The following is a 13,850-nucleotide window of genomic DNA, read 5'->3' as shown; positions in this document are numbered from 1 at the left end:
CTTCTGCTTGATTATTTTAAAATAAGGGGTTTTTGAGTAGGATTGCAATTGTGTTCTGTTGATCATGAGCTATTTATTGTTCCAAAGGTGGTTTTTCCTACTGAGTATGAGGAAAGCAAAGCACTCAAGCTATTTCCACTGTACTTTTTTTCTGGCACCAAGTAGAAGACATGGAAATCTTTTCTTATGAAGAATGGATTATAAATTTGCAAGGTGCCTTTTATAATAAAATTTCATTTTCTTTTTCCTAAAATAAATAGAAACTGTCACCCTCTTCAACAGGTAGAAATGGAATTTAGATTCAGTTTCTCTCCAAGTTCTATTTCCAGTAAATCAATTTTTGTGAAACCAGGGCACTAAAAGGCAGTAAAGAAAGCGGTCTGTGGAACTGTAAATGGGCTTTGCTTTCACTATAGTAATGAGAAGTTATTTTTAAAAATCATTTCTGTTTCTCTTCCTCATGGCTCTCTTTTGTGACCCAGGAAGTTAGAAGGAAATGACCAGAAGAGCCAATGTTTAATGCAGTTTAGTACTTTCAGTTCTTCAAAGCGAAGAAAAATGCTTCAGATTGGATCCAGGACAAATGCAAAGCTACCCAAATGCATAGAACACCGATACAGTATGTTCACTGTCATGAACATACTTAGAAAGGCCCTGGAAAAGCTTTAGCAAACCTGCCAACTTACAAAGGCATGCTGTCCCTAACTTTGTAGCTTACTTTGACAAGCAGTTCAGCTGAGAGCAGGTAGCCAAGCAGTCATGGCACACGTGAACTACTGTGGCCTTCAGGCTTCAGAAGTATACTTTACTCTTGTCCAGCTGTGGGATGCTTGAAGTCCAACTGTGGTACTAAACAGTCTTGTGAAGAAAAATCTTGCATGAAGTCCCCCAGGGTCCACAAGAGACTTCCTCCTTCTTCTCTCCTCTGCACTCCCTCTGAGAAATGGGTGACTGTATCTCCTCTTTGCACACACAGCAAGGAGAGCAAATGCACTCTAAACAGACCATGTGTGTAGACTGAAATAAGCTCTGGGCAGCCAGAACTGGCAGCTGATGTGTTTGAACTTCCCTCTGCAGGGCTGTACTTGTTGAAGTGCTGCAGGAGGACACCTCCATCTGTAACCCCAGAGAACAATATTGTAAGGCCTGGTGCTGTTCCTCATGCAAAGCTGCTTGCATGAAGCTAATGCATGCTGGTAACACTCATAGTGCCAGAAAATGCCTGGCTCCGTCCACCTCTCCTGAAATTCAATTATATTTCCTTAATTTTAGTGAGTAATTGTTATCTACATATAGCTTGTTCAAGTTGATTTTTTTTCATTGGAGATAGAAGCATAGAAAAAATACCAAGATATTGCCACAGATGGCTGTAGAACTATTGAGCAATTCTTTAATTCTTCATGTCATTGTACTTATATAAAAAATATGTGTGAGAAAATGTAATGTCACGTTTTTATAAAATAGCAGTAAAATTCTGCTACTTAGCTTCAAATCTGCACATACCTACTTCCCCTTGCAGTATTCCACTAACAGGAATTGCCATCCTCTTTATTTATTTAAGACAGAGTTGGGCCCACTGTTCTTTACTGGAATTCAGAAATCAGCCAAGACAACAATCAGAAGAAAATTAGGCATTGCATTTCCATAACCCCTTTCTTTGTGTTCAGAGCAAACAGCTATTTAATTTTCATGAACAGATTCCCTTTGTTTTATAAAACAGCAAATCAACTTTGCTATCAAAGAGACGTGGTAGACAGAAACTGACAGTTCTCACTTTCGTCTGCTGCTTTGGGAACTCTGGTGGGGGCCTCTGGTGGTCTAGTGGTTAGGGTGCGACCCGGGTTCGATTCCCAGCCCCCCGGCCAGATGGAGCTCGTCAGCCCTGTAAGGCAATCCATCTAAGAGAAGGTCACTCTAAACAAACCTACGTCCTGGGGACCTCACTGCCACTGTCCAAGCTCACTCTGCCCCGGCAGATGAACCTCAGGATTAAAGGGTGGGCTCAGTTCAGCGCACGCTGTGTCTCACCTAAAAAATCCACTGCGCAGGCTTGAAGGGTTTATGACCTTTCCCAAATCTTTGCTCGCGAAGACTGGCCATTATTATTATTATTGGGAGCTCTGGAAGCACTCCTGTCCCTGTCATTTGCAACTGTTTTTGCAAAGTCTGTACACATGGCAGCCGGAGATAGAGTCAAACTAGCTGGTTTAGCTCTCCTCACCAAAATGACCAGCCACAGTGACTCACTCCTGTGCTGCTGGTTTCAGTTTTCAGATGGTTTCAACTAGTTCAGGTCTAGTTGCCTGCACTGATTCTTACTGATCACACTTAACCTGAAATTCTCATTTAAAGAGTGTAGTGTGTCACTGAAAACTCCTAAAATGTACTTGAGAGAGTATAATGCATTCTTTGATTAGGGAGAACGATGTGACACTGTATAGGATTTTTTTGGAAAATAGTTAATGTTTACAGCTTCCTGAACCTTTGGTGTCTTTATTTCTTTTATATTTAGATAGTATTTAAATGGAATATATCTTAATTTTAAAATGTATGTTCTTCTTTTAACTTAATGGAAAAACACTTATGCATAAGATGTAAGCTGAATGGCCTAAAATTTTATGAATCAGTCTATAGCTCTGAATTTCCTTACAGCTGTTGAAGGCTTTTGGAGACGGCTCACTTTATTCCTCTACCTGCTTAGTATCAGGGGCCTATTCTCCCTATGTCACATTTGGTATTTGATTGTAAGTTTGCGAGATAAAGTCCTTTGCCAGCAAGGATCCTTTTTCCTCACTTTTTCTGCAATTCTGTGAATCCATCACTTTCTGACTGTGAATATATCAAATAGGGTGAGGTGCATGAAACAGTCACAACAAAAGAGCAGTAACTTGAAAAGGTAGAAGGTATTATATCCACACCATTATAAAACCCCTTAAATTATGTATCTCATTATTTTGTATGAAAAAATAAATCTGCTATTTAGGGAAAAATAGATAAGAAAGACAGAAAGAAGAGCATAATTCTGAGGAAAAACCCCACCCAACCTGCTTTTGTTTCCTGTCTGAAATCCCATTCTGTTTTTTAAGATAAATATACCAGAGGGATCAAACAGCTCTAGAAGGCATTTTAACTGTGCAGAGAGAAAGTGGGCCTTGCTCGGACAGGAGATTTGCTGTTCTCTGGCCGAATGTGCATTTGATTTGTATTTTCTCTCAATCAGTTACCTAAATATGCGTATTATTAAACACTTCAGGATGTATAGAGGCATCCTGTCTGAAGAGAGTCCTTTTGCTCTAGGTCCCTCATCGGTTCTAAGGACACTTTACTTTTCTGTTTGTCTTCTAGAGCAGGAAGCCAAGGATGCAATCCCCTTTCAGAAGCTGCAGAATCCTTCAGTATTCCTAAACACCTCAAGGTTTCTCTGTTATTCAAAGCCATTGATTATTGGGGTAACCCAACTCGACCTTATTTGCCTTTTTTTTCTTCTACATTTTATTTTAATTTGAAAGCAGAAGCCATTCATTATGTGGTATCTGTGAACGTTTCCTGTTCCAGAGTCAGAGAAAAAAGTGTGGCAGAAACTTTGACAATACTGTAATTTATATGTTGGTAGCGCATAACAAGTTTGTGAAGTGTAAAATTTTGTTCTCTCTTTCTCTCATGCAGGCTGGATTGCCATGTTGGGAGCCATTTGGCTGCTAGTGCTAGCAGACATCCATGATTTTGAGATGATATTGAACAGAGTTGAGTGGGCAACCCTCCTTTTCTTTGCAGCATTGTTTGTTCTCATGGAGGTAATATTCTCTGATTCTAAAGCCTGAAGAGTTACAAATAATTTCAAATGTGAATTATGTTCCTGGGCAGAGGCCTCCTGCTTGTTCAATCTCTCTGTAATATTGTTGATCAAGTATAGTTAGGGTAGGACAGAGAGGAATTTCAGATTGCAGGTACTACAGAGAGGAATGTAGTCAAAGTTGATTGGACCTCTATGATATTTAATATTTCACTATAAACTTGGTCTCACTCTCTCTCCTTATTCTGCATTTACTAAATATATCTGACACAATCATTTCCATATAAATTGAATTTTAGTTTCTGGGTTTGTCAGTGGTCTATATATGCAGATGTTTTATATGAATTTGTGTGTTTGTTTTGCAATCATTTATACAAGTGATAGGAAAAATAACAGATCAAGATTTAACTGGAGTTGAAAACTGTGCCTAATGTTGTGTGCTACATGCTGGCTACCAAATGGCCTAAGATCACAGAATCACAGAATATGATGAGTTGGAAGGGACCCACAAGGATCATCAAGTCCAACCCTTTAACTGTGCACAGGACCATCCCCAGGGGTCACATTATGAGCCTGAGTGTGTTGTCCAAATGCTTCTTGAATTCTGTCAGGCTTGGTGCTGTAACCACTTCTCTGCAGAGCCTGTTCCAGTCCTCATCCACCCTCTGGGTGAAGAGCCTTTTTCTAATACTTGACCTAAACCTCCCATGACACAATTTCAGGCATTCCCTCTGATTCTGTCTCTGGTCACCACAGAGAAGAGTTCAGTGTCTGCCCCTCCACTTACCCTCACAAGGAAGTTGTAGACTGCAATGAAGACTCCCCTCAGTCTCTCCTCTTCAGGCAGAAGAGACCAAGTGACCTCAGATGCTCCTCATACAGCTTCCCCTCAAGGCCCTTCACCATCTCCGCTGCCCTCCTTGGGACATTCTCTGATAGCTTAATGTCTTATATTGTGGTGCCCAAAACTGCACACAGTATTCAAGGTGAGGCTGCCCCAGTGCAGAGCAGAGCAGAGCGGGACAAGCCCCTCCCTTGACCAGCTGGTGATGCTTTGTCTGATGCCCCCAGGACATGGTTGGCCCTCCTGGCTGCCAGGGCACTGCTGACTCAGATTCAACTTGCCATCAACCAGGACCCCAGTCCCTTTCCACAGCACTGCTTTCCAGCATCTCATTCCCAGTCTGTAAGAAATTTGAGGGTTGCCCCATCCCAAGTGCAGAATCCAGCACTTTCCCTTGTTGAACTTCATGTGGTTGGTGATTGCCCAGCCCTCTAATTTGTCAAGGTCTCTCTGCAGGGCCTCCTTGCCTTTGAGGGAGTCAGCAGCTCCTCCCAGTTTTGTGGTCACCTGCAAACTTGCTTAGTATCCCTTTCAGTCCTGTATCCCAGTCATTTATGAAGATGTTGAAGAGCACAGGGCCTAAGATGGAGCCCTGTGGAACCCCACTAGCGACAGGTCGCCAGCCTGATGTTACCCCATTCACTATCACCATCTTACCCATGAGCCAATTGCCCATCCACCACATGATGTGCATATCCAGCTATGTACTGGAGATTTTGTCCAGCAGGATACTGTGAGAGATAGTATTGAAAGCTTTACTCAAATTCAAAAAGATTACATGACTGGCTTCCCTTGATCAACTAGTTGGGTTACTTTGTCATAAAAGGAAATCAGGTTGGATAAGCAGGAATTTCCTCTCATGAAGCCACACTGGCTGTTGACCAATGACTGTGTTGTCTTTCAGGTGTTTTCCAATACTTCCCAGAATAATCTTCTCCATAAATTTTCCAGGCACTGAAATGAGACTGACTGGCCTATAGTTCCCAGGGTCCTCCTTTTGCTTTTCTTGAAAATCGAGACAACATTTGCCAGCTTCCAGTCAGCTGGGACATCTCTAGATTCCCAAGACCACTCAAAAGATATTTCCTTGGCGTGTGTTTTGAAAGGATAATATCAGTGAATTTCAGTTTGAAATGCTAATTTAAAAAGATATTCAGCTCTTAAAATGCCTGGATATTTTGCTGTGTAGTTTTTTTGCTTATCTGCTTGACAACAGTCCATCCATGTTTGTATCCCATTTTATTCCCTATTTGATAATTTTGTATACCCTGCGGAGTTATTTTTACCCCATATATTTGAATAATTTTTTCAGTGACTATTCTCATTAACTTGTCAATTAGGCCTCCAAAAGGCTGACTATTTTTCAGTTGTTATTAACTGGGTTTAAATGATGTAATAATGTCATAGAAACGTGACTGACAAAACCAAGGTGACTACTGACAAGGCCATAGCTAGTGAATTGTCTGAGTGATTAGCCTTAGGAAAAGCCCATGATAACAAATTTGCTCACATAATCTCTTTTCTCCCCACTCCCCTCCCAATAATGGGAAAGATATCAAGAATTTTTAAATTGGAATCTATTAAAAAAAAAATCACCAGCAGTAAAAGGGACAATATTTGAAGCAAATAGAAACAAAACCCAATCCAACTAACTCTAATTATTGCCAAACTGGAATTCAAAATCTGGTAACCACCAAGAAGATGAATGGAAACTGATTATCATTATCAGGCTTGTTTGTGAGCTACTAGATATGAAATTGAGGAAATGTTGATTTATTGTATGCCCATTAGTACAGCAATTTTTAGTTCTCTGTTTTAACAGACTCTATATACCCTTGCATTTTCTAGCTCTTATAGGGAATCCATACTGAAGTAATATTTTTTTTTGTCTGCTGCTACTATAAGAGTTTATTAGTTGCATTCCCTGATGTATTTATTGTTTTAACTTGGATTGAATGGTTTTGATTTGAGTGCTGTGTGACTGCACAATAACGTAATAAAACACGCAGGAAGTTATTTGCCATTTACTGCAAGATTTTTTATACAACTGTTGTGATTCACTGAACTTCATTTTTATGGCTTCTCAGGTCACCAGTGAATAGTTTGCTAATGAAAGAATATTTTTCCTGGCTGTCTAGAACCATAATAGTTATTCTGCAGTTATTCTAAGGTCATGAAAGAAATTTGTACAGATAATCAAGAAAAAAAACAGGGAGACATTAAATTCTTCCCCATAATGAATGATAAAAATGTTCTATGTGTCATCACTGCTAATTTTGATCTGAATCTGTTGCTCTTTGGATTAGTAGATGACAGTCCTTGCCAAGGTATTTTTCTTTTCCTTAAGTTACCAATGTCAAGAAGAAACAAGTCAAAACAAAGATACTTGTGAAGTATAGGAAATCTTTCATGATCTAGGCATTTAGCAGTTGTGAGCTCATATTGTTCACCCTTAGTGATCCTTCGACTTGGATGGTTCCCAGTCTGAACCTGTTTCCTACTGCTATAAGTGTTCCCTTTTCTGTTACAAGGCACATTTAAAAACCTGTGTGGGACTTAGGCTGAAAGTAATTTTGGAAAATGTGATTTGAGTTCCTGAGCAACAGGAACTCTTGGTGGTTCTGCCTTTGGGGGCTCATCCAAAGGTGTACCACATCCAATTGTAGTGCCTCTTTTACAATGAAAAATGGAAATCCTTTGCAACTCTCATGTCTTCTATTGTGTCCTTTGGGTAATTAATCTTTGCAACTGTCTTTTTAGTCTTTGTCCATAAGTGGCTGTTACAGGCTATAAAATCCTACTTCTTCTGTCTCTGTAGCATAAATTCCTATGCCTCTCAGGATTACAGTGATTCTTTGTTCACTTTTATAGTAGAGATTGACATTTTACCTTAGTCCCTTCAGGCAGAGTTTATTTACAACAGTCATCATGACATACTGTCCACAAGAGGGATTAATGTAAATTTTTTGCATATATTAAACTTTGTTTTATAATGGCAGTAAAACTCTATTTTGAACTGAATACACCAATTTTGCCCGAAGACACCAATCAGTGCAAAAATACTTATTTCTCTTAGAAGACACAGGAATATCTAGGAGACCCTCTGTGCATTTTACATGCAGGGGAGGCCAGTAGCAGGGTGCTAATTGCTGCCTTTCACTTAGTTGCCTGCAGGAGATTGGCCTGGAAATCAGAGACATCCTAAAATTGGTTATGTGATTAGTATTGTCATCATCTCAAAAGAGATGGGCTACCTGCAGACTGACTTCCAGGAGTGATGTGTGTGTTCATCACTCTCTTCCATCTTTTCTGAACATCTCTTTTTCTGAGTTCCAGAAGAAATTTTGAATGTTACTGAAAAGTAATATGTTCTGTTAATAGATAATTAATAAGGCAGCAATATTAACTGAATGTAACTCTGGGCTATAATTGATGATAACTACGTGTTAAAAAGTTTATTTTGAAGTGTGAACACAAAGCAGTTGTAGAAAAACTATTGCCATTCACTAAGAATATTGCTTTTACATACATTTAAAAAGTCACTGTCATAACCTTCAAGTTAATAAAGCAACACAGATCGCTTAGGAAGAAAGTGGTAACTTAAAATTACCAACAAGAATTAATTTCTTAGGAAACTTTCTTCTGGGAAGTTAAAGTAGTGAAAAAATGTCCTTTTTTAATGTAAAGGGTATGTGTATGTATTTAAAAGTTTTGTTGCTTGTTTTCTGCATGCTGTGTCTTTAATTGTAGATAAACCTTTTATTTTTCTATGTATTGTTAAACCAAATAATATTTCTGGGCCAAATTTATGTGGTGACACACAAACTACAAGTGTTCAGCTGATGTCCAATCGAGCGGCAGGTACAGGAGTTGCCAGTCTTAATGAAAGCACCGTAGTAACTGACTATACAGTGTTGTATACCACACCACTTGGTGCCTGTTAGGATATTTGTCCATCTTTGTCATGGAATTTGACAGCAGGTGAGTTGAATGCTTTTTTTTATCACTGATATCTCTGTGGGGCTCTATCTGACCACCACATGTGGGGGTTATGTGGAGTTGTGTTGTGTGACTGCTAACTTCAGCAGCTCTGTGATGGAATGCAGTCAGTAAGTTAGGCACTGCAGCTGAATGATTGTTTTACTTGACAGAAAAAAACAATGAAAGAAAGCCAACCAGCTCAGTCTAGGCTGAACCAATAATGATGTTATCTTCTCCCCTGAGAAACTGAGAAGTCATAAAATAGATACACCTTATTCAACCTGAAAATAGTTCTTCATTCTGCTCACCTGTAAGAAAAGAAAACAAAACCAGAGTGAATTAAAGGCTAGGTCTCATGAGTTAAAAATCACCCTTTTACCGTGTGGGTTAAGGGAATAGGTCATTGTCCTTGGGTGTGAAGACTCAGTTTGTACTCTGTCTGCCCAAGGAGAAATCAGAGTCGGCACCACTGAGTTGGAGTCCTCCTGTGCCTTTTGATCCCTGGTAGCAACTGTGGTTGTATGGGATGCTGTCTAAGTATCCTGTACAGATGGAAATTGTTCTCACAAGAAGGACAGAGCACTCTGCTCCAGGCTGTCCTGGGGTCCAGTGTTTACAGGCCTTACCACCTTGGTTCAGGTGCCTAACCTGGGCACTGGAAAGCTGTATTTTCTGCTTTTCAGGTGCTGCTGCCTCTGTACCAATTTCCATTCACCCAAGATCTCTCTCCTGGTTTTAGCAGATGGGGACTGTTTTTGGGTAGTTTCTGTTGGTTTTATTTGTTTGGTTGGTTGGGTTTTGTTGCTTTTTTTTTTGACAGGTCTGAGAAATCTGTATATATAACAGAAACATAATTTGTTTTCCTTCTTCTTCATCTGAGACTGAGCACAAGATGCCTGATTTTATCTGATCTTTTAAACCGATGATATATTTCTACCTGTATTGTGGTTTTGGGGAAGTCGTTTTAAAATCAGTTGTGTTCAGGTATTCAGAAAACATGTATCCAATGAATAATGTCATCTTTAAATTTCAGCCATTCTCTCATCCTGTGCTTTTAAGTAATCCTACCATTTTTTTCAGTACAACCAACCCACTTCCACAAAACCAGCTAACAATTTCTACTGTGTCTTTTCTTGCCTCCAATTACAGAGTTGCTGTAGAAGCTACATGAGTTGAATATCAATATCTTTAAAATGGAAAGGAATTGCTGCATTTTCTTACATCCACTGAAAAAAATTGTAACTACATCATGTACTTCACTAATTGATATCAATGTCTTTCTTTTTTTTAGGCTTTGGCTCATCTGCACTTAATAGACTATATAGGAGAGCAGACAGCTTTGTTAATAAAGGTGTGTTCAAAATATTGTCATGGCTAGGCTTCATGAACGAAGATATGGGAGTTCAAAATATTAATAATTTTTTAACAGGCCAGGAAAATCATTTTAATTCAATAGAGTAATGAATAATACTTTGATTTTGAATTAATGTTTATGACAACATTCCTGCATCAGCAATATCAAGAAAGCATGTCATATTTTGGTATGGATGATATTTAATATATATATATATGTCCACAGCCACAATAAATACAGCCATAAATGCAATAGGGAAGCTTTTTCTCTAGTCTAAAAACTCCAAAAATACAAATGTAAAAAAAGTATGAACAGGTCAAAATTAAAGGTCAAAATTCACAGTTGCACAGTGTATTTCTTGTATGAAATTTGAGTATTGGAAATATCAATCTTTGTATTTTTATTTGTTCAAAGCTTCTTGGAAAAAGAAAAATAGTTGTGTTACTAAATGCATTTTCTCTAAGAAAACCTATCCCATCTGAGAGCCTAAAGGAATAATAAGTGTCGATAAATTAAAACTGTGATGAATGTGCAATTATGCCACATGGGGGGACACAGAGCAAAAGTGATCTCAAAGTTATAATTTTCTCTCTCTCTCTCAACTCCAGGTGGTTCCTGAGGACCAGCGCTTGGCAGTGGCCATCATTTTAGTGCTCTGGGTGTCTGCTTTGGCCTCTTCTGTGATTGACAATATCCCCTTCACGGCTACAATGGTAGGGTCTGTGCAGTACTGCACATGCTCCTTCTGATGCTGGCAAGGGAGTGAGCTTACTGCTTACAGTTTGCTCTTTTTGTTGTTTTTTTTTTGTTATTAGGAACTTACTCATACTCTAAAGGTATCCAGCTGGCCATTGCTGCCAGCAGCTGCAGTTAGCTGTGGGACTAGAGGCACTGTTTTGGCTGCATTTTTGTACTTTCCCTTTTATATCCACATCAGTTGTTGAAAAGTAAATTTGTCTTTTTGATGCAAACTATCCATCCTCTGCTGTCAGTCTTTTCCCTCTATGTGCTGTGTAGTTATGCTAATGCTTTTTTAACACCTGAAGCTTTTATTGCTACCTTACTAATGTAATTAGTTTAAAAACCAGCAAATTATGTTGAGCATAGCAAATCCTTGTCAGAAGCTGAGCTTTAATATCAGAAAATTATCAAATTATAACAAATTAGGGCATGCTCAGATAGGTTTATTCAATGAAGTTCTCTGTTTAAAGTGAGATAATCCATTCATTCTGTAGGAATGTTTCATTGTTGCAGCTCGTTCTCAGCTAAATATACTTTTCCTGTATCTTTTTCTTCCATTATTGAATGTCCACCCTTAACCTGTGTCAAGGTTTAGGACATTGCTTATAGAGCATATGACAAATTGGGCAGATTTGCAACTGCTCTATAAATACATATTAATATGGTATTTTGCTTTGATTATCATAGTGTTTCCTGTAAAATCATATTGATTTAACAACAACAGACCGCAAGCAATAGTCATGAAGGGAAAGTGGTTCAGGATGAGTCACCTCCCAGCACATGCCTAAGGACTTTCAAGCAATAATACAGAAATCTTAGTGTAGAAGATTTTCCCTCTTATCCAGCTAGTCTATGAAAATTGGCTTGGAGCAATACCAAACAGCACCTACATGCACATCAAACAAAGGGTCTTTCATGTATTTTGAAAGGAACCCTCTTTTAAAGGGTTTTCAGGTGTGTTTTGGGGAATGGGACAGAAATGCAGGAATCCTTTGGGATGCCTGAAGACCATTTCTTTTGTATCTTTGAGGGTGAGAAATGCCGACAGAAAGGAAAGAATATTTGCCAATGTTTTAAACATTTCAAATTTATATCTTTCTCAGTCTATTCTGACATGAACCTAAGAGACTGCTATGATTTTTTTCTTTTTTTTTTTTTTTTTTTTTAATAGGCAGAGATAAGAGACAGGAAGAAAAATGCAGGCATATTCTCACCTATGTAAAAGCAGTCAGTAGCTGAAGAGTTAAGACATTAATGTATTATGTGGCAAACTGAAGATGAGGCCTAGATTCATCTAGTTCAGTGAATACGCTTGCCCTTCAGTCTTTATCATTCTGCATTAGAAAATACTTACAGAAAATTCCTAAGTAACTAAGTCCCAAGTTCTTACGTAAGATTGTATAAACTTTCATTTAAAATTCTTTTTGTTTCTTTGGCACTTTGTTCCTACTGTTAAAATAAGCAGTATTTGGTTTTGAAAGGCTATTGGTCAGTATGTGTGTCAAAGTTATGAAATTCTGATGAGTGGTATTAAATGTATGGAACGTAGCCCTTTTGTAGAATGACTTTTCACTAATCAGGGACTTTTATATATGAGTTTGGTTTGACATTCACTAGTGATACAGGAGTAATGGGGCACCTGCTATGATGTAGCCATGAATGACTCTGTCCTTTCCTGGATAAAGGTTCTAGCTTCACAGAGGAGCCTGCACTTATAATAATGAAAATCAGAAGTACGAATCCCTCCAGGTCTCCATAAATCTCCTTCAGTGGTGAACAAATGTCATGACAATGGGTCAATCTCTATTGTGTTTTTCATTAGTCATAGTGTTGATGGACCAGGTATTGCATAGGGATGTGGAACACATCAAGTTCCTTCAATTTTTTTGAACCCAGAGATATAAAATACCTGTATGGTTTAATAGATATCAGCTGTATGCTCTGACTGAAGAAAGAGTGTTTGGAGGATGGCCTCACAGACCTCTGCCTATAGTGGATTTGCCAATGACCAGTAGGAGTTAAGGGAAATCAGTCTCACAGGGTGACATCTTGTTTGACTTGTACATGAATTCCTTAAGTATCATGCAGAGATGATTAAAGGCCTGGTGGTAAGTCACAGTCAAGGACACCAATGATGTCTTTTCTGCATTAGAAAGGTGAACATACCATGACTTTTTTACCATATTCCAGGAATGAGGCAGTCTTGCCATCCCAGTTCTTCTAGTTGTGAGCGTCCACTTGACTGTGGAAAAAACTACTGTGATGGCAAGGGCATCTGGAAAGTTATATTGTTTTGTTCCTTCACGGATGGGAAGGTTCAAGGAAAACAGGCCTCAGTACATTCATGGCATGACTTCAACACTGCCTTTGTGTTGTTGGATAAGGTCTTCCGTTCATCCCCTACAACACTATGCAGTACCTGTTGTCCAGAATTGGAACAGGGAGAGGGGATGCACTGCACAAAATCAGTGTAATAACTCAGAAATGGAGCAAGAATGGACAGGAGTAAGGCTCTTCTACGTGATGTGAATGATCCCCCTGGACTGAAGGGACCATAGATGTGAAGAGGTTCAGCTCCTGTTACACCACATTACTTGCTTATGTAGGAGTAACCCATACAATTGATATGTAGAGTGTTTTGACTGAGGAACTGCCTGAGAAATGGAAGAAATATGAAATTCCATTAGAGCGTGAGTCTTGACTTAGGTGCATAGGTGAAGGGAAGAAAAACAGAAAAACCTGCAGATAGCTCTATAAGTGTGATACTGTGTTTCCTTAAAAAAAAGATAATCAGGATTTAAGTAGGGCTGTTCAAATTTTCCTTGAAAAAAAATCAGCTTAATGTATGGTTGTCCAAAATTTCCTCTGAGTTTCTGTGCTTGTACTAACAAGATAATCAGATTCATAATGACTTCTTTTGTATAGAGATAAAAAATAAAAATGAAAAAATGTGAACACCCAATTAATGGACCTTGACACTAAAAATTTCACTTTGTCTGTGTTTGGATAAAGTTAACTGCTTCATTTAAAGTTTCAGATTTGACAGCATTAAAATTTGTGGCTTAACAGGTAGTTAATTTACCTTAACAGGATGTAGATCAGTATTTTAAAAAGAGAATTAGAATAGGTGTATATCT

The 13,850-nt window shown here is 38.6% G+C and overlaps 1 protein-coding gene across 1 annotated transcript in view; it reads left to right on the top strand.

The window, feature by feature from the left end:
• The window catches only part of OCA2 (OCA2 melanosomal transmembrane protein), a 167,219-nt gene that overhangs the window by 91,503 nt on the left and 61,866 nt on the right, over positions 1-13,850 (top strand). The window contains exons 18-20 of the mRNA XM_017818343.1: positions 3,667-3,794; positions 9,910-9,969; positions 10,581-10,685. Of these exons, the coding sequence (XP_017673832.1) occupies positions 3,667-3,794; positions 9,910-9,969; positions 10,581-10,685 (293 nt within the window). The remainder of the gene's footprint in view (positions 1-3,666; positions 3,795-9,909; positions 9,970-10,580; positions 10,686-13,850) is intronic.

This window comes from Lepidothrix coronata, unplaced genomic scaffold, assembly GCF_001604755.1.
Source record: "Lepidothrix coronata isolate B3197 unplaced genomic scaffold, Lepidothrix_coronata-1.0 Scaffold68, whole genome shotgun sequence".
Classification (NCBI taxonomy): domain Eukaryota; kingdom Metazoa; phylum Chordata; class Aves; order Passeriformes; family Pipridae; genus Lepidothrix; species Lepidothrix coronata.
Note: the sequence above shows the minus strand (reverse complement) of the source record. Positions and strands in the feature narration are given on the sequence as shown.